The following is a 20,166-nucleotide window of genomic DNA, read 5'->3' on the forward strand; positions in this document are numbered from 1 at the left end:
AACCATTTAGGAGATAAGAATATAAATCATTATCAGTAAATTCACTGTTAGACTCTTTCATCTGGTCAGTCCTTTTGGCCTCTGAGATACAATGGGAAAATGTCCAGGCTTTGTGTGATGACTTCAACAGTTCTTGTTAGTTTTTAAAGATATTTTCATATCAAAGGAGTACACTAGCCAGGAGAGGTTGTGCATGCCTGACATCCCAGCGTTTTGGGAGTCTGAGACAGAAAGATTGTGAATCAAAGCCAGTCTCAGCAAAAGCAAGCCACTAAGCAACTCAGTGAGACCTGTCTCTAAATAAAATACAAAATAGGGCTGGGGATGTGGCTCAGTGGTTGAGCACCCCTGGATTCAATCCCCAGTTACCCCCGCCCCCCGCAAAAAAAAAAAAAAAGAGTATGCTAAGCTAGATGTGGTGGGTGCATGGCTGTAATTACAGAGAACTGAGAGGCTGAGGCAGGAAGATATCAAATTTGAGGCCAGCCTCAGCAACTCAGCCAGACCTTGACTCCAAATCAAAATCAAAGGGCTGGGGTGCTGGGGTTGTAGCTCAGTGATAGAGTGCTCTCCTCGCATGCGTGAGGCACTGGGCTCGATCTTCAGCACCACATTAAAATAAATTAAGATATTGTGTCACATCTACAACTAAAAAATATTTTTTAAAAAGGGGGTGGGGGTGGGGTGTGGCTCAGTGGTGGAGTACTTACCCAGCATCAGCAAGGCCTGGGTGCAATCCCCAGTACCCCCCCAAAAAAAAAAGCCTGCTCTGTGTATTACCTGTTTATCTCCTATTTATTTTTGCATTTAAACAGTCCTGAAGAAATAAAAGATACGATCTTGGGGTTCTTTGACCTCATTATAACCAGGCTGAGGACAGTCGAGGAAGACATCATCCCCCTGGAGTCCTGCCAGTGTGAGGAGGTCCTGGAGATCGTCATCCTGCCTCTGGCCCAGCATTTTGTGGCTCTGGGAGAAAACAACAAAGCCTTATATTACTTCCTAGAAATTGCTGCCGCTTATCTCATCCTGGGCGATAACTACATGGTAAGCTGCCGGGGAAGCTTATCGCACCATGTTCCTGATTCCTGCCATCGTCCTTTCCTCTGAAAACCACCTTGCTCAGAGGCAGTGTTCAATTGAGAAAAGAGAGTTGGAACAAACTGCAACCAGGATCAAACATCGATCAGTACACTGCTCCCTTAGAGTCTGGCATGGCCTGTCTCCCTGTGTGGGAGGTAAGTGGCCCTATTCCCAGCTCGATACAGCGAGGACTCTGGGTATCAGAGCTGTGGTCCAGCACAGCCTTCTTCAGTAATGTCCCCGGTGACGCTCACCCTCTGGTACCAGAATGCCTTCGAGCATGAAATACCTAGAGGTCTTCTGACAGGTGCAAATCTGGTTTTAATCTCATCTCCAAAAAGGCCTCCTCGGGCTGGGGTTGTGGCTCAGTGGTAGAGCGCTTGCCCGGCATGTGTGAGGCCCTGAGTCCGATTCTCAGGACCACATAAATAAATAAAATAAACATCCTTTGACCACTAAACAACATGTTAAAAAACTATTTTTAAAAGAAGGCCTCCTCCACTTTTTCTTGATGCAATTTGTGCTAAAATCATCACATATAGCTTTAGGCCCCAAAGCACAAAGGAATGTGTCTCCAGGATAATTATAAATAAGGCTCCAGGGCAATGTGACCCATAGAATGCCATTGAAATGATCCACTGCTAAGCAACTTGGGTTGAGCTGGGCTGGGCTGAGGAGGTTTTTTTACTGCAGACATTCCAGGTGCTCTGATATGCTGAGACACCTGTAGGTCTCAGGGGGATGGGCAGGGCAGGCAGGCTGGGCTGAGGAACCCAGTGTCTCTCCACCTGTCTGACCTTAGGGCCTCCTGGAGCTGCTGGCCGACTAACCCTCCCTGAAGGAATTTGAGGAAAGGTCTCTCTGGGCCTTGCTTCGTCTGCCTCCAGCAGCTGCAGAAGCTCCACACACCTGAGCGGCTGTGTCCCCAGTCCTTGGCCACAGTGCTGGTCTAGGCTGTTTTAAAGTTGCTGTCCATCACAGCAGTCCAATCAACACTCATACCTTGGATTCATATACAGTTTTAAAAACTAAACCATTAAGAATGTCTGTCAGCCCCTCAAGTGTTTAAACATGGAAGTCTCGTATGTATTTCAGGCATGTAGCTGGGGCGGCAGCGAGGAGGTGGCCAGTGGGTTCCAGGAGGCAGAGGTTTAGGTAGCCTCAGAGACCAATTCGCTGAAGCCCACACGGAGTGGTGACTGAGGAGGAAGACAGTGACTGACAGCAGGGGCCGGGTGCAAGGTCCCAGTGCGCCCTGCCAAGGAGAACCTGGCTGGCTGGCTGGACGGCAGCTGCCTCCTCACGACCCTCCTGGCCTCCCTTGGCTGCAGGAGGCTGGCTGTGCCGCCTCCCCGTGCTCCTCTCCGGGTCTGATCTTGTCTTGGTGTTTGCTCACGCCCTGGAGGCTGGCGATCAGTGAGGAGAGCTGCCTGGGGCTCACCTTCCTCTGCTGCCTCCCAGGGATGGCCTCGGCAGAGGCAGTGGGGCGGTCAAAACTTGCAGCAGCAGGAGGAAAGGCGGGATTGCTAGTGGGTCCTCTTGGCCGAGGGATCCTGCACCCAGGAGCATGCGACAGGGAGCTCTGCGCAGCAGCTGCTGCCTGGACCTCGTTGTTCTCAGTGGGGCTGGGGACAGGGGAGGCCCACAGTGGTGCCTGCCTCCTCTCCTCCGCCACGTACGGCGGGGGTTGTGGGGGGCCTTGTGTCCCTTCAGGGGTCTGTCCCGCTGGCTCAGGGCCGCTCTCCCTGTGCTGGTTGCAGGCATACGTGTACTTGAACGAGGGAGAGAAGCTGCTGAAAATCTGCAGGCAGAAAAAGTCCTGGAGAAGGACTTTTGAGTCTGCCACATTTTACAGTCTCAAAGGCCAGGTAAGAAGCCACTGGAGGCATGACTCAGTGGTCGTTGGCAGAAGTCACCCTTGAGCTTCCCAAGTCCTCCTGCCACCCACACCAGAGTCCCGCCTGAGCCCCGAGCCCCCAGCCCTCACTGCCGCTTACCGCACAAGCTCGCTGTCCCAGGCGACAGCTCTGTGAACCGTTTCAACAACCTCTAGGAATGGACGTGAGCTCATGATACACGAGCAAGACGCCAAATGCTGACCCTAGCTGAGCTTCCTTCACGCAGTTATCCAGCCAGCAGTCACAGTTACACCCCCCACGCACCCCACCCCACAGGAGGGTCGTTTCCGGGCCACAGAGGAGCTGTGTTTAAGCGTCCCGCCGTCTGTGGCTGGAACCTTCAGGCCCACCCAGACTCCGGGCTTCTCCTCTTCCCTCCGGCTGCCTCCAGGTCTGTTTTAACATGGGCCAGATGGTGCTTGCCAAGAAGATGCTGAGGAAGGCGCTGAAGCTCTTCAACCGCGTGTTCCCCTACAACATGATCTCCCTGTTCCTCCAAACCCACGTGGAGAAGAACAGACACTTCCACTACCTGAACCAGCAAGGCTCGGAGAGCTCCCCTCCAGGGTAAGGGGCAGCTGGGGGAGCGCAAGGCAGACCCCACACCACCCAGGTCAGCCCCCAAGCCCCGGCCTCTAGGGGGCGCCAGGACCCCTGTTTAGCTCTGACCAGTGGGAGGAAGAGCGTCTAGGAGGGGCTCCTAGGCCAGGTCCCGGTCCCCACAGCACCTCACAGGCAGCTTTTGTCAGAGGGAGTTCAGATGACAAAAGTATGAGGGTCCCTCTGCAGAGCGAGCTCCAGTGGCCTCCTGTGCTGTAACCTGCTCACCACCAGGCCACACTGTTGTAACCAGCACCAGCCAGCCCAGAACCTCAGTCTCAAGCCCACTTCCATTCAGTGCTGAGACACTGGGCATTGTCCCAACCCAGGGACATTGGCCAAAGAGCAAACTACTGCCCGTCCAGGTAGCCCGATGAGGACGCGGGGTGCCATGGTCAAACTGTACTGGTAAGATTTGTGCGTTTGCTCCCTCTAAAACTGGAACAAGACAGGGCTGCCCTCCTTCACCACTTCTACTCAACAGAGTCCTGGAAACTCTAGCCAGAGCAATTAGGCAGGAGAGAGAAATTAAAGGGATGGGAATAGGAAAATAACTAAAACTATCCCTGTTTGCTGAAGACATGATTCTTCGTGTCTATATTTAGAAGACCCAAAAAAACTCCACTAGAAAACTTCTAGAACTCATAAATGAATTCAGCAAAGTAGCAGGATACAAAACTAACACCCATAAATCAATGACATTCCTATACATCAGTAATGAATAAACGGAAAGAGAAATAACCCCATTCAAAATAGCCTCAAAAATACATTTGGGAATCAATCTAATAAAAGAAACATAAGACCTCCACAATGAAAACTACAGAACTCTAAAGAAAGAAACTGAAGAAGATCTTAGAAGATGGAAAGATCTCGATGTTCTTGGATAGGCAGAGGTAATATTGTCAAAATGACCACACCACCAAAATACAGACTTAATGTAATTCCTATTAAGGTTCTGATGACATTCTTCACAGAAATAGAAAAGGCACTCGAGAAATTCATTTGGAAAAATAAGAGGCCCAGAATAGCCAAAACAATCCTCAGCAAGAAAAGTGAAGCAGAGGAGGCATCACAATACCAGACCTTAAATTATACTATAGAGCTATAGTAACAAAAACAGCATGGCACTCAAACAGACATGAAGACCCACGGAACAGAATAGAAGACACAGAGACACACCCACATAAACACAGTTATTATACTAGGCAAAGGCACCATAAACATGCATTGGAGAAAAGATAGCCTCTTCAACAAATGATGCTGGGAAAACTAGAAATTCATACATAATAAATGAAGTTTGTTAGAGTCTGTAAACAAATCAGGATGGCGCCTGGCAAATGTTAGGGTCTGTAAACAAGTCTGGATGACACCTGGCATTTTGCCAGAGGGAGTGGTTTGTGAAGTAACGCCAGCGAGCCATTAAGTGTGGAGATTCCTTATTGGTTGACTGCTGTATCTAGTTTATGTTAATTAAGATAAGCTGTGTGGAATGTATATATACCCCTCCTGTCCTACAATAAACGGCTCCCACTCCTGCTGTATCAATGTACACAAGTTGCTCGTCACCCCCCGGTTATTTTGCTGCAGCCGGCCTGCGGCAGAAGTTAGACCCCTCTCACCCTGCACAAAACTCAAAGTGGATCAAGGGCCTAGGAACTAGAACAGAGACCCTGTGCCTACTAGAAGAAAACGCAGGCCCAACTTTCCATCATGTCAGCTTAGGAACCAAATTCCTCAATAAGACTCCTAAAGCACAAGAAGTAAAATCAAGAATCAATAAATGGGATGGTATCAAACTAAAAAGCTTCTTCACAACAAAGGAAGCAATCAAAAACATAAAGAGAGAGCCTTCAGAATGGGAGAAAAATCTTTGCCACCTACACCTCAACTAGAGCATTAATCTCTAGGATATATGAAGAACTCAAAAAACTTAACACCAAAAAACAAAAATAACACAATCAATTATTGGGCTAAGGAACTGAACAGACACTTCACAGAAGAAGAAGTAGGATTAGTCAACAAATATATGAAAAAATGTTCAAAATCACCAGCAATTAGAGAAATGCAAATTAAAACTACTCTGAGATTTCATCTGACTCATGTCAGAATGGCAGTTATCAAGAATAACAATAAATATCATGAGTAACAATAAATATCGGTGAGAATGTGGGGAAAAAGGTTAATTCATATATTGGTGGTGGGACTGCAAATTGGTGCAACCACTCTGGAAACTAGTTTGGCAATTCCTCAGAAAACTTGGAATGGAACCACCATTTGACCCAGATATCCCACTCCTTGGCATATACTGAAAGGACTTAAAATTAGCATACTATAGTGACATGGCCATATCAAAGGCTCAATTCACAATAGCCAAGCTATAGAGCCAACCTAGGTGTCCTTCAGCAGATGAATGGATAAAGAAAATGTGGTGTATATACACAATTTTAGCCACAAAGAATGAAATTATGGCATTTGATGGTAAATGGATGAAACTAGAGACTATTATGCTAAGTGAAATAAGCCAATCCCAAACAACCAAAAGCCAAAAAGTGTTCTCTCTGATATGCAGATGGAGACTTGCAATGGGGGTGTGGGGGGGTGGAGAACCCAATTGGACAGGGAGGAGAAGGGGACGGGAGGGGGAATGGGAATGAGAAAGACAGTGGAATGAATGGGACATCACTTCCCCATGTTCAAACATGAACACAGAACATGTTCAACCACAAGAATGGGAAGTTATGCTCCATGTATATATGATATGTGAAAATACACTCCACGGTCATAACTAAAAAGAACAAATTAAAAAAAGAAAACTGTAAGTAATTTTGAACACAGTCCACAGAAAGCAAAATGCACTATAATTTTAAACTCTTCTTTAAAAATAAAAGATTTTTGCATTTCCGTGGGTGGAAATTTTGCATTATAAAACATGATAATGGGGGAGAGAGAGAGAGTGGGTGGAAAGGTGGGTGAGGCAGGAAGGTCGACCATGGCGGAAGCTGGGTATTGAGTGCACGTAGCTCATTAGACTCTTGTCGCCAAGTACAGGCCTGACAACTTCCATAATAATAAGAGTGTCCAGCGTCTTCCACCTGTTGGCAGTTCATACAAGGAGGCTGTGCCTGGGTGGTGGCCTGGAGAGCCTACAGAGGACTTCTCTTCCATTTTGAGAGAGACCCTAGCGCTATTCTTGTACCTTCTGCCTAAGATGCAGCATGGCCGGTTGCTCCAGCTCTTTTAATTTCACCAAGAGCTGCCTTCCCAGCTTCCAGAGTGGCCCTTAGATGTGGGGTTCCCTGGGTGGCAATGAGATGAGCCAGCTCCTTTACACTGGTGGAGGTGGGCTCCTGGAGGCAGAGGGGAGGGCAGGAGCTTAACAGGGATCTCTGAGAGGCCTCAGGGCCGAGGTGGGCAGCTGCTCTTGAGTCTCTGATGACAGTGTGTGTGACATGAGCTACTCAGAGCATAGGCATTCTAACAAAACTCAAAGTACTGGGACCCTGTATTTTCCTTGGCTAAACTTAATGACCCTAGTTGGCAACCGTGTTATAAAAGGAATAAGAAATACCTGCACAAGGAGAAAAAGTAGAGAAGCGTTGGGAAGAAGGAGCTGGGGTCGCTGTTGCCTTGCCACACCCACCAGGCGACAGGGCAGGCAGGACCCTGGGTCCCCGCCTCCGCTCCTCATTACTGATGAGTGCCCCGCGTTAGCGGTAGAGGGATCGTGCCCTGTCGTCCGTCCCTGTCTAAAGGAAAGGACCCAGATTCTCCCGTCTCTACCCCTCCCCCCCCCCCCCCCCGTTCTCGTGGACGGTGAGACCCAGGGGTGCTGCAGCCCTGGCCGTCTGCGTCCCACTGCTGGACCGAGGGTGTCCCGAGCGTCCTTGGCTCCGTGGAGCAGAGCCCTGGCTCCCGGCCGCGGGGTGCGGTGGAGGCAATAGCCGGGGAGCCTGCGTGGCTGGTCCAGGGCTGGGGTCCGTCGTTCCTTCCTCTGCTAGAAGGGTGGTCATTCCAGACCCAAACGTGATGAACCCTTAACCGGCGAGCGCCCACCCAGACCCGGCTGCCCACGGGGCCCCGCGGGAGCCTGCTCGGCGCCGCGGCCTCACCCCCTTGCGCTCGCCCTGCGCCCTCCGCTGCACAGGAAGAAGAGGCTGGCCCAGCTTTACCGGCAGACCGCCTGCTTCTCCCTGCTGTGGCGGATCTACAGCTCCAACTACTTTTTCCACTACAAGTTCTACGGCCACCTGGCGGCGGTGATGCAGGTGAACTCCGCGCTGGAGACGCAGAACGACTTCCAGGTAGGGCGCCTTCCCAGCGGCTCTCAGTCAGGCGGGGGTTGGAGAAGCTCTGGCCCGGGGTGCCCCGCCCTTCTCCAACTTCACACTCTTAGAAATGATCAAGGATCCCAAGTGGCTTTTCTCTATGAGTTGTATCTGTTGACAAAAACTGCGACAATTCAAAAATACTTTAAAATAAAAGTAATAAACACATATTAACATTCTTCTTATTTCTTTCTTTTGGTACCAGGGATTAAACCCAGGGACACTCTACCACTGAGCCACAAACCAGCCCATTTTATTTTTTATTTTGAGAGGGATCTCACTAAGTTGTTTACAGTCTCCTAAGTTGCTAAGGCTGGCTTTGAACTTGGGGTCCTTCTGCCTCAGCCTCCTGAGCTGCTGGGATTTCAGGTGCGCCACTGCACCTGGCAACATTTTTTTTTTTTTTTAAAAGAACTCTGTTTCCCCAAACAAACAAACAAAATACAACGACATTGTATTAAAATTTGGCAAATAGCTTAATGTCTGGTTTCACAGAAAATACTAGATTCTGACACCTGCTTCAGGCTTTACTCTGGCGCAGCTTCACACAGGTTACCTCTGGAAACGTGCACAATACACCCAGAGAATGAGGGCAAAAGGGAGAAGCTTAACGGATGATTCTCTTGTAAAAGACATTTTCAGGCTTTCTGTTGTGCAATCATTTACTTATATTTATAAGCTATTGCTTTTATGTTTCACAAAAATTAAACATTTTACCTTTTGTTTAAGGGACGTAGGCAAGAGGGGCCATGGGGCTTGCCTCGGATGCCCCAGCAAATAGGTGTAGAAACTCAGTTTGATTTCTGGAAACCCATGGCTTTGGCCGGTGACCAGCTTTATTCCCAGGCTTGATAACCCGCGGTTCACTGGCAGGTGCCAGGTGATGTGCCTGGGCTTGGATCTGGGGACCACCTCAGGCTTTCCCCTCTCCCCTGCCCTGCTGCCATTTCAGATCATTAATGCTTACCTGGACTATTCACTCTACCACCAGCTGGCTGGCTGCCAGGGCATGTGGTTCAAGTATGAGTTGATGGCCGTGGAGCAGATCGTGAACCTCCCGCTGAAGGGCGAGGGCATTGAGATCGTGGCCCTTGTGGCTGGTCGACTGGCCCACATCAAATACATAATGGGCCACCTGGACCTGGCCATCGAGTTAGGTAAGGGCTGGTGGGTGAGAGGGAAACGAAGACACAAATAATGCCCCCCACACACACACCGGGATTGTTTTCTTCCCAGGCTCTCGAGCCCATAAGTTGTGGTCACTGCTTCGGAATCCCAACAAACACTATCTGGTCCTCTGCAGACTTTGTAAATCGCTCTTCCTGAAAAGCAGGTATTTATCTTGAAGCCTACTTATTTTCCAAAGTCAGTCATATTGCTGAATGTTCAGGGCTCATTTTTATCCTGGTCCATAGGGCAGGACGGGGAGTCCGGTTCCCAGTAAGATGGGACAGCTGGTGGCCTTCTTTTGCCTTTGGATACCTCTGTTTAACAGAATTCATTCATAAGCATCATGGTTGCTCTCATGAGACTGACCATCCCTATTTTGGAAACAGGACTTCAAGCCCGACAGGTGGTGGGAAAGGGAAATGTCTCATAGGAAGGAAAATGCCCAGACAATAGCAACCAGGACTGAAGGCCAGTTTGGCCTGACTATGGTCACCCTGGTCTCAAGATCTATGAAAAACAGGCTGGGGCTGAGGCTCAGTGGTAGAGCACTCGCCTAGCGTGTGTGAGGCCTGGGTTCGATCGTCAGCACCACAGAAAGATAAATAAATAGGGCTAGGCATAGAGCTCAGTTGGTAGAGTGCTTGCCTTGCATGCACAAGGCCCTGGGTTGGATCCCCAGCACCCCCAAACAAATAAATAAATAAATAAATAAAATAAAGAAGGAAAGTTATTGTGTCCACCTATAAATAAAAAAATGCATATATGAAAAAGAAGAATCTATGAAAAAAACAGATTGGAAAACAAAACAAAACAGATGGCAGTTTGGGTTTAAGGTTTGTTTGGTTTTGTTTTACTGGGCAGGACCAGGATTAGACCAGGGCTCACTTCTCCCCATCCACCACTTGGTGATCCTACTGCCTTCTCTGTTCCACAGATACAAGCAGCTGATCCAGGTGCTGGGGTGGCTGTGGGACCTTTCTGTGGCGGAAGAGCACATCTTCAGCAAGGCATTTTTCTATTTTGTCTGCTTGGACATCATGCTCTATGCTGGTAAGTGCAGCTCTGGAATTGAAGAGAAGGTGGGTGTGGCCCCTGTGCTGTGTGGTGAGGCAGCCACCAGGGCTGAGGCCTTGAGACTGCAAGTTTTCAGGCTGCATGGATATGACGGGGAGGGAGAGGTTGGTGGCTGTGCTGACGAGCGGTCTGACAGGTGCCAAGATTGTGGAGGAACAGCAAGAAGGAGAATCCCGTCTGGAGTCAGTTACACTCTCAGCTCAGTTTACCCTGGAGCTGACAGGCCTGTCTGGCCATGCACCGTGTGCTGGGAGGGCTTCATGTTTACTAGGGTATTCTTAGAGACTGTGCTTTAGATTAAAGGACTGGGTTGCTAATGATGAGAGTGGCAGGCACCAACAGCTGCTAGTGAACCTGACGACCTTGAATTGACTGCAAGTGGGCAGCCCTCGGTGCACAGTTCACCGGTAGGATCAGCGGGGGGCTGTTGCATTTCAGAAAGGGCTGCACATGTTGCTGCCGGTACGGAAGCCTGGCTGGGAAGGTTGGGGAGAGGCCACACTAAGGTCCTCTTTGTGCTCAGGCCAGGAAAGTTGGTTTAGACTCTGCTCTTGCCTGCTCTGGGCTGTGGAATTGCGTTGTGAACCTATAGCATTCCGTGAGAGCAGGGACTCGGCAACACAGGGGTGTAGGACTGTCGTTCTTGAAGTCCACGGGACCCTCTGGCTCATAGCAATCAGAAAGGACTGTCTCCACAGTGGGCTCTGAGGCCCGCAGGACGAGCACCCCCACCCGCCCGCCCGCCACGCTCTGCTGCTGCTTTCTCTTTTAGGCTTTATCTATAGAACGTTTGAAGAATGTGTGGAGTTCATATGCCAAAATGAAGACGACAGAATTCTCAAGTTCCAGAGTGGAATCCTCCTGGGACTTTACTCCTGTGTTGCTATCTGGTAAGTGTCTTGGATGTCACTAAGTTTCTAAGGGGAAGCGTCTCCTGGAAGAGCTCCAGGGAGTATTTCCAGAAGAAAGCAAAAGCCTGTGTAGCTTCCACCCGAGTTGGCTGGAGGGCGTCACAGAGTATCCACCCGGAGACAGGAGGGAGGGGTTGTCTAGTTCATCACCTCAACCAAGGACAGGGACGTGGCAGTCTCAGGTGTCCTGCAGTGAGCAGTTGCTTCACACACTTCGCCGGAGAAACTGGAAAGGGCGTGGCCCGACGGCCTCTGTGTCCCTGGTTCTTGTCTGTGGATTGAACTGAACCCAGACAGAGTCCTGGATTGGGGGGTAGTGGCGGGATTGCATCTGTACTGAAAATGTACATTTTCTTATCATTTTCCCCTAAACAATACAGTAAAACCATATTTACATGCATCACACTGGGTGAGGTCTCCTAAGTCCTCTGGAGGTGACTTTAAGTCTTCGGGACAGGGTGCATACGTTATGTGCAAATCCTGGCCATTTGCTGTAAGGTACTTGAGCATCCACAGGTCCTGTGTGTGGGGAGAGGGGTCTTGGAACCAGGCCCCCAAGGGGAAGGAGGGGCGGCCACACTGCTTCTGAGGAGGGTGGAGCCTCCAAACCAGTCATGAGTGGTGCTTGCCCACCTGAACCCACCCACATCAGAGCAGACAGAAACCACGTTAAGAAGCCGGGACTGCAGGATATGGCACCCTCAGCAGCAGGCAGTCCTGGGACCTGCAGGCCTCTTCCCCCTGTGCAGAGAAGATGCACACCATGCCCAGGCCTGCTGCCCTGGCTCTCAAGACGAAGGACAGAGACAGGGAACCCCGTGCACTTGCCTCGTTCTCTCCCCAGACCACCAGCCAACTGCAGCACTCCTCGCTAGAGGAGTGAGGAAGCAGGCGTAACCTGGGGCTTCACCTGTGGAGGCCCTCACGTGGAAGGAGACGGGAGGAAACAAGACTCTCTGGTAGCCCACTCCCCAGGACCCTAGGCTCAGTCCCATCAGCTTGCTAAGCCTTTGACCAAGCAAGCCTCCAGCGATGGCCACACCTGTGCCTGATGGACAGCAAGCCTCCAAGATGGGTCACAGCCAAACGTTCCTTAAATTCCACAGCCACCCCTCAGCTCAAAGTCCTTCCAGTCTATTTCCCACCCACCTTCAACTACATGCAGCCACATTGTCCACTAGAGGTCTTGAGATGAGAGTCAGTGACAATATGGAGACATTCTTATATAAAACGTCACAAATCAGAGCAGCTTCAAATTTGAATCGAAATGCCTTCTTATTATAAAATTACTTGGGAGAACTCAAAAATCTCCAAATTAATTACCCTTGCCAATTAATGTTCAAAGTCAAATTCACTTGCCATGTGGGTTGAAGTTCAATAATAGTCCAAATGTCATTCTAATTTTTTCTGTTTTGACTGGAGAGTTTTTCAACAGTTGTGTCCTAGGCCAATGCGTCTCACATTTAGTGGGCATAAGAGTCACCTGGAAAAGGTGAGCATGGTGGTACACACCTATGCCAACCTCAGCAACATGTCAAAATGCTGCCTCAAAAAAAAAAAATCACCTGGCCCCACCTGTCTATTTAGTAGAATCTGGGGACCTGAGAATTCACATTTAAAAGGGGAGCCCAGGTGGAACTGAGGACACCAGTCTGCTTACACCACTCAGGAGTGCTGGCCCCTGCATCTCTCTTTGGAAAAACTGGAGCAGTTTCTTCAAGCCCAGAATTTATAACTCCAAGTGTCTGATATGTCTCATTTTTTTAGACTCTAAAGAAAGATGGTGGCTAACATTACCTGGGTGCTCCTAAGGATCTGATTCATTTCAAACCATCAGTGAATTCCGAGTTCTCGGGGCTTCGTGGCCCACAGCCTCCTGTGTTTTCAGGCAGGAGGCCCCCAGAGCCCCAGGGCTGGAAACTGCACCCAGAAGCAGTGGACAAGATGCGAGCTCCCTGTCCCCAGGGGTGGCTCTGATTGTCTTACTTCCCTGTGGTGTGCAGGTATGCCAGGCTTCAGGATTGGGATGAATTCCACACGTTTTCCAGCAGAGCCAAACCCCTGGTGTCAAGGAGAACCCCCACAGTTCTTTACTATGAAGGAATTGCCAGGTACCTGGAGGGGCAAGTTCTCTATCTGCAGAACCAAATTGAACAACAGCTGGAGAATGCCCAGGACCGTGGGGTGGAGCTGCTCAAGGTGAGGCCTGGGGCCCTGTCCCTCCTCCACTGCATGGCCGCCTACTTACTGGGCCAGCCAATTTCTGACTGCAGAATTTACATTAGACGTTTATTTATGATAGACATTTTTGAAGGCAATCTTCCTAAACACCAGAAAGAAGAAAGTATGAGCTGCTTGTATCCCTACTACTCAGCGATGATTGCTTTTATGCACTGAGATATCACCTTTCAAGTTCTTTGATGTGTGTGCGTACATGTTTCCATTTGTTGTGATTTGCTATTAAACATATTATGAATAATTTCCTGTCATTAAAAGCATAGTGTTTATCTAATATTATTATTATATTATATAGCCCAAATTTTCTTGGATGAACTTTTCTACAATATTTTATTGCTATTGTTCTGATAAGCAACCTGGTAGATAAGTCTCTGAACATGACAATTTCAAATATTCAACTGATATGTATTAAGAACTAAACTAAGTACCAGATTAAAAGAATGCGCAAATTAAGCTGGGTGTGGAGGCATACGCATGTAATCCCAGCAATTTAGGAGGCTGAGGCAGGAGAATTGCAAGTTTGAGGCCAGCCTTAGCAACTTAGCAAGACACTGTCTTAAAAAAATAAAAACAAAAATTTCAAAGGACTGGGCATATACTTCGGTGGTAGAGCACTTGCCTAGCGTGTTCAAGGTCCTGAGTTTAACTCCCCAGTATGGGGGTGGGAAGCAAAGTAGATCTGGGACCGCCCAGGGGGGTACAAGCCCCTCAGGGAATGAAGGGTCAAACTGCCGGTGTTAGCATTTACCTTGTTCTCATAAAAACTGAGCACTGATGTGTTTTTATTGTTGTGTGACAAATTTAATAGCCAGAACCAGCACCCAGGGCTGAGGCTTTATTTAGCTCAGTGGTCGAGCAGGGAGCATGGGCTTGGCGTGTGCGCGCCTCGATTCAATCCCCAGCACCCTAAACAAAACAAACCAACAGCACCCGCTTCCTGTTTCAGTTAGGCAGGCTGGAGGTCTGGGAGGGCCTGGCTGGGATCTCTGCTGAGGGTCTTATGCGGCTAGAACTGAGGTAGGGGCCCAGCTGCGTTCTCATCTGTAGAAACCAAGAGTCTGTTTCCAAGTCTTTCAGGCCATGAAGACACAGGCCCACTTTAGACAAGCTGAATGATAAAACCTGAACAAGGCAGCTGGGCCCACGGAACAGGGCAGCTCACTGAGCTCTGAACGTTGTCACTCCTGCTTTATGAGAAGAGAGCTTGGGGCTGGGGACGTAGCTCAGTTGGTGGAGTGCTTGGCTTGTGTGCAAAAGGCCCTGGGTTCAAAAAAAAGAGAGTAGAGAGTGATACATGGCCCGGGGGAGGGCTCATTACCGTTCCCCCCACAAACACCTCAGGGTCTCTTCCCAGCTTACCAAGTCACTGCCTCCGAACAGGTGGGTGTTCAGACTTTGCCCACTTGAAGGTGACATGACACGGAACAGGGGTCTGCAGCTCAGATCTGTGCAACATGCGCTGGCTCTCGGGATAGGGAAATCGCTTGGTTATATAAAATGTCACTGGAGAGAGTGAATGTCTCTTACTTAAGAAGATACTCAGGAGGAATCTGAGATGTACTTAACTCCAGGTCATTCAGAAAAAAATATTCTTGGCCATCTTACACTGGATTTAATTTATTCCAAGTTTCTCTTTTCCCCAAATGTCAGGTGCATGAGTCAACTGTCATTGTCACTTTTAGAGATGAATTGAGTACTGATGAAAGTGCCCCTCACTTGTGGTCAACCTGATCAATATGTGAGAACCCAGACAGAAAAATGAGCAGGTGATTAAATGAAGGTCCATCAATAGTAAAGTGATAAAACCCATTCTTAAAAAAGACAGGCAAGGCCCAAAACAAGCAGACGGTGCTGGGATCACCACAAAGGCCTAAAACACTAAGAAGACGGTGGCTTTTGGATTCAGGGAGGGAGTGGGGATGGAAGCCCGGGGCCAGGAGGGGGCCCAGTGCTGGGTGGAGGCTCAGACCCTGGGGGGCAGAGTCTGGATCCTGGAGGGCAGACCTTTATTCAGAGGTGGTGGCAGCCCCAGACTTACTGAGTCCCAGCCAATTCCATTTAGCCAACTCCCTGGGCCATTTCCATAGGCTATTATTTTTGGTGCAGGCCAGACAAAGAAGGCCACTGTCCACAGGTTGCGTAAGTGGGCCTACCTCACAAGCCCTGTGTATGACCTTGAGTGCCTCTGCTGAATCAAGGTGTTCATGACCTTGGCAGCATATTACAAGCAGCCTGCTGGAGGCTTTGACGGAGGAGCCTACCTACAGCCATTTGGGGTCTGCCCTACAAGACACATTCTGCTCTCCCACAGTCCTGGACATTCTGCTCTGTGTTCCTCAGTCCTTATTCTCTGTTCTGTTTTGGAGGTTTCTATTGGAATTCCTGCAAACTCAGAGATTCTCTCCTCCGTTGTTCCTAGTCTACTAATGAACCCATCAAAGGCATTCTGCATTTATTTTCTTTTTTATTAATCTCTAGCACTTGTTTTGGGTTCTTTCTCAGGATTTCCATCTCTATTTTTCTTGCCATCTATTTTACCCATCAGAGTTCATATTAATCATAGTTGTTTCAAATTCCTAGACTGACAATTCTAATATCCCTGCCATGTCTGGTTCTGTTGTTAGCTCTGTCTCTTCAAATTGGTTTCCTTTTCCGTATAATGTTTTCTTGATAGCTGGACATGATGTACAAGGTACTAGAGCACTGGTATATTTCAAAATGATCCCTTTTTGCCTTTCCCTGCTGGAAGCATAAGGGAATCCCCCCCCTCGCCCCCATATTTGCTACAAGAACCTGGTCAATCTCCTGGAGGTGAAACTCTCAAAATGTAAGTTTTTCAAATTTATTTATTGTCCCTTTTTTTTTTTTTTGATGGTGGTCAAATGCACACAGCACAAAGCTGCCCACTCCAAGTGTGCGATCCAGCAATGCTATCGAGCACCATCTCCTCCACCTGTCTCCATAACTCTACATCTTGCAGAGCTGGAACTCTGCCTGCTAAGTGCACAGTGGTTGAGCCTTTCCGGTTTCTTACGTCCTCTATTTCCTCACTGATCTCCTCTGGCTCTTCTCCCTTCTGTCCAGAGTGGAGTCCTACAGTCTCCCACTCTTCCTCCAGGTTGTCTCCACCTCGGTTCTGCCAGTTCTTGCTTTGTGATTTTGATGGTTTGCATAAACCTCCTCTTGCTGTGTGGAACCTCTTTTATCTATCTATCTAGATATTTATTTATTTTTGGAACATCTTTTTAATGACCAAACTCCTCTTTTCTCTCTTTTTTTTTTTTTTAGAAAGAGAGAGAGAGAATTTTAATATTTATATTTTAGTATTTGGCGGACACAACATCTTTGTTTGTATGTGGTGCTGAGGATCGAACCCGGGCCGCACGCATGCCAGGCGAGCGCGCTACCGCTTGAGCCACATCCCCAGCCCCCTCTTTTGTCTCTTATAACTGTTTTTGATTTAAACTCTATGTGTCTGATATTACAGATTTTCATATAACAGTTTGGTAGCTCTGATGGATTTTAGATTCTTTCTCCTCCCCAGCATTTGCTTTTTTTTTTTTTTTTTTGCTATTTTTTGTTTTTATTTTTCATTGTTCTGGGCTGTCTTTGTGCCCTGGATCAGCAGGAAGCCCACGGAAGCTCTTCTCTGGTCTTTCTGAGCCTGTGCCTTTCCTTGGGTGTGCACAGTCACTTTCTAATTCTCTGCATACAGGCAGCTGCTTTGGAATGCTCAGGCGGGGGAGAGAGAAGAATGGAGAGGGGAGGTTCACCAGCCCTTCAGTGCCCTGGGTGTCCCTGCAGCCAGAGGAGGGCTTTAACGATGGCAGGAGGTGCACTGCCTGCCAGCTGCTTGCCTCTGGGACTGTCACTCTGTGTCAAAAGCAGCAATCAGCGGTCAGAGTGCAGATCCCAGGTATCTGGGGCAGGGTCCTTTTTGTCCATCTTGGACTCAGCAAGTTGTATGTAGGTCACTCAGGAACAGGTCACAGCTGCTTGCTGCGGGGCTGGCGCAGGAGACAGGCAGCTGCTACTGTGCTAAGTGCTGAAGTTGGCCAAAATTTGCTTCAACTCACCATCCAACCCAGACTCGTGCAAAGCTTCCAAGGACCCCGGAGTTCTGAAAGAGTTGAGTCCTGCAGACTGCCAGGCGGCTGCTGTCTGAGTGGGAGACAGACCCTGGTGCTTCCTGCTCCACCTCTTCTGCCTGGAGTTTTAACCCCCAGATGCCCCTGATGAGTCTCTGAACTCCTCCGGTGCAGTGCAGGTCCCTTACCCTGGCACTGTTTCCACAGCAGCTTGCCCTGGAGGCCCTGTGTGCGCCTGTCGGTCTGCAGTCTTGGGGGTGGCTGTCTGTCTTGTGTCTCGCCCCTCCTACAGATCTGAGAAGAGCTGGGCAGGTTTTGGTCTGTTCAGATCTCGACTCGTTTACCACGTGGTGATTTCCAAGCTCCTTACGTGCAGAACTAGCCATCTTTCCTCCTAAATTTTCAATCATTCACTTGTACTGCTTTGAAAATGAGAGTAAGATGTTTTGTTTTCAAAGTAGTCGCAGACTGGGGATGTGGCTCAAGGGTAGAGCACTTGCCTAGCACGAGTGAGGCCATAGGTTCAATCTCTAGTACTACCAAAAGAAAAAAAACTAGTTGCAGAAAACTATTGGCAGGCCACCGTGGTCTGGGGTGGGCCCTGGCGGCCCCTCTCCCTCATGTTACCATTCTATCTACCATACTTAGTAGGTACGTCTCTGTAACACACTTTTCCCCTTGATTGCTCATATATTTAAAATGTTCCCAAACCATCTGTGGAGGAAATGACTGTGTGGTCAGTGAGCTGTTTCGGACTCTGGTTGTACCATTCTGTTGTTTTCCTTTAGAACCTGGAGAGTCTTGTGGCTCAGAACACTACTGGCCCAGTCTTCTACCCGCGACTCTACCACCTGATGGCCTACGTCTGCATTCTGATGGGAGATGGGCAGAACTGCGACCTGTTCCTGAACACAGCCTTGAGGCTCTCGGAAACACAGGGGAACATGCTGGAGAAATGCTGGCTGAACATGAGCAAGGTGTGGACCCCCGCTCACAGGCTGCAGGGGGCTGCTCTCAGGAAGCCCCACAGGACAGCTTCCCAGTCAGGCTCTCCCCGGCATGGGAGGCCCCCGTCTTGGTCCACTCGGGCTGCTGAGACAACACTGCAGCCTGCGCGGCTTAAGACAATAGGAATTTACTGCTCATGGTCTGGGAGCTGCAGGTCCAAGATCAAGGTGCCGGATGTGGTGTCTGCCAGGCCTGTTCTTCACCGACGGTGCCGTTGGCTGCATCCTCACATGGTAGCTGTGCAGGGGGGAAGCTTGGTTCCCTCCTGCCCTGTCTAAGGGCTCTAATTCCATCCAGGAGGGCAGGGCCTTCATGGGCCTCATCCCTCCCAAGAACCCTGCTCCCCAACGCCATCACCTGGGGTGAAGTTCCAACATAGGGATTGGGCCCTACTGCCCTTCCACCCCTGTGGCCATCGCAGCCTGTCTGGGATCCCACACAAAGGGGCTGCATGTCCATGGATCAGGCTTGTGACCTCCTTTCCCCCTTATGTCCCTGTGGACTCTCCCTCACGCAAATCCTGCTAGCATGGCTCCACCCTGTCTTCCTTCCCTCTTCCACTCTGCCTTACATTTGTTTCCCGACTTGTGAATGTTGCATGTTGCTTTGTTCCAAAGCAAAAACCTAGTTAGTACCTCGCCTTAAATTTGGTATTGTTGGGTAGGGGAATGAATTGTGTGTGTGTGTGTGTGTGTGTGTATGTGTGTAGAGAGAGAGAGAGAGAGAGAAGGCCATGTCCCAGGGCTGCTGTGGGCCACAGGTCGGCTTGTCGAGCGACTTGGAAAGTTGGAGGGCCTTAGCATCCTGGGATCGGATGCGCCACGCTCACACGGGTCAAGAACACCAACCCACCATTCTCTGTGCCCTCAGGAGTGGTGGTACTCCACCTTGGAGAGCTTGGAGGACCAGTGGCTTCAAACAGTGCTGAGCCTCCCCTCCTGGGAGAAGATCCTATCGGGCAAGGTAAACATCCATGATGTTCAAAAGAACAAATTCCTGATGAGAGTCAATATCCTGGACAACCCTTTCTGACACTCCAGGAGGAGGCAGGCGGTGGCAAGAACCGCCCCCGACTCCTCGCCCGCCCCTCTTCCTCTGCAGCCCGCCTCCTGCACGCTCCCGCTCCCATGTTGGTTTCTTCTTTCCAGAGGGTCGAGAGGGGCTGCAGGGTCCTGCTCACTCTCCTAACTCCACCCACCCACGCACCTCCACCTCCCCTGAGCTTTGCAGCCTGTGTTTTCCAGCCCGGGCTGGTCGTATCATATGGGAAAACGTCAGCACCAAAGCGGTGGCATCCCGAGTTGTGACAGACATGTTTTTAATTAATGTATTAAACTCAAAATGTTTATTTTAAAATGTCCAGTTGTTAAATCTTTTTAAGGTAACACGAAATTGTAAATGACAAACTTTCATCGTGGTCTCTAAGGACAAGATTGGAAAAGACACACTTTTGCATCACCTGACTACAGCTTCCAAAGCCAGGCGGGTGTGCCAGCCCCTCTAGCCATGTGCGTCAACAAGTCGGAAATTAGCTTTTAAAAATTGCAGTAGTAGCAGCTGGGGATGTGGCTCAAGGGGTAGCGCACTCGCCTGGCATGTGTGCGGCCCGGGTTCGATCCTCAGCACCACATACAAACAAAGATGTTGTGTCTGCCAAAAACTAAAAAATAAGTATTAAAATTCTCTCAAAAAAAAAAAACTTAAAAAATTGCAATAGTAATAATTTTGATTATTAATAATTTGGAGCATTTTTATATGCTCAAAGTTGTGT

At 49.3% G+C, this 20,166-nt stretch overlaps 1 protein-coding gene across 1 annotated transcript in view; it reads left to right on the top strand.

The window, feature by feature from the left end:
- Positions 1-19,427, top strand: part of Adcy10 (adenylate cyclase 10) — a 54,336-nt gene extending 34,909 nt beyond the window's left edge. The window contains exons 22-32 of the mRNA XM_027922876.2: positions 816-1,047; positions 2,844-2,951; positions 3,373-3,548; positions 7,726-7,882; positions 8,859-9,063; positions 9,143-9,239; positions 10,011-10,126; positions 10,923-11,040; positions 13,065-13,260; positions 18,176-18,364; positions 19,266-19,427. Coding sequence (XP_027778677.2) covers positions 816-1,047; positions 2,844-2,951; positions 3,373-3,548; positions 7,726-7,882; positions 8,859-9,063; positions 9,143-9,239; positions 10,011-10,126; positions 10,923-11,040; positions 13,065-13,260; positions 18,176-18,364; positions 19,266-19,427 — 1,756 coding nt within the window. The remainder of the gene's footprint in view (positions 1-815; positions 1,048-2,843; positions 2,952-3,372; positions 3,549-7,725; positions 7,883-8,858; positions 9,064-9,142; positions 9,240-10,010; positions 10,127-10,922; positions 11,041-13,064; positions 13,261-18,175; positions 18,365-19,265) is intronic.
- Positions 19,428-20,166: the final 739 nt, after the last annotated feature.

This window comes from Marmota flaviventris, chromosome 12 (genome assembly GCF_047511675.1).
Source record: "Marmota flaviventris isolate mMarFla1 chromosome 12, mMarFla1.hap1, whole genome shotgun sequence".
Lineage (NCBI taxonomy): Eukaryota > Metazoa > Chordata > Mammalia > Rodentia > Sciuridae > Marmota > Marmota flaviventris.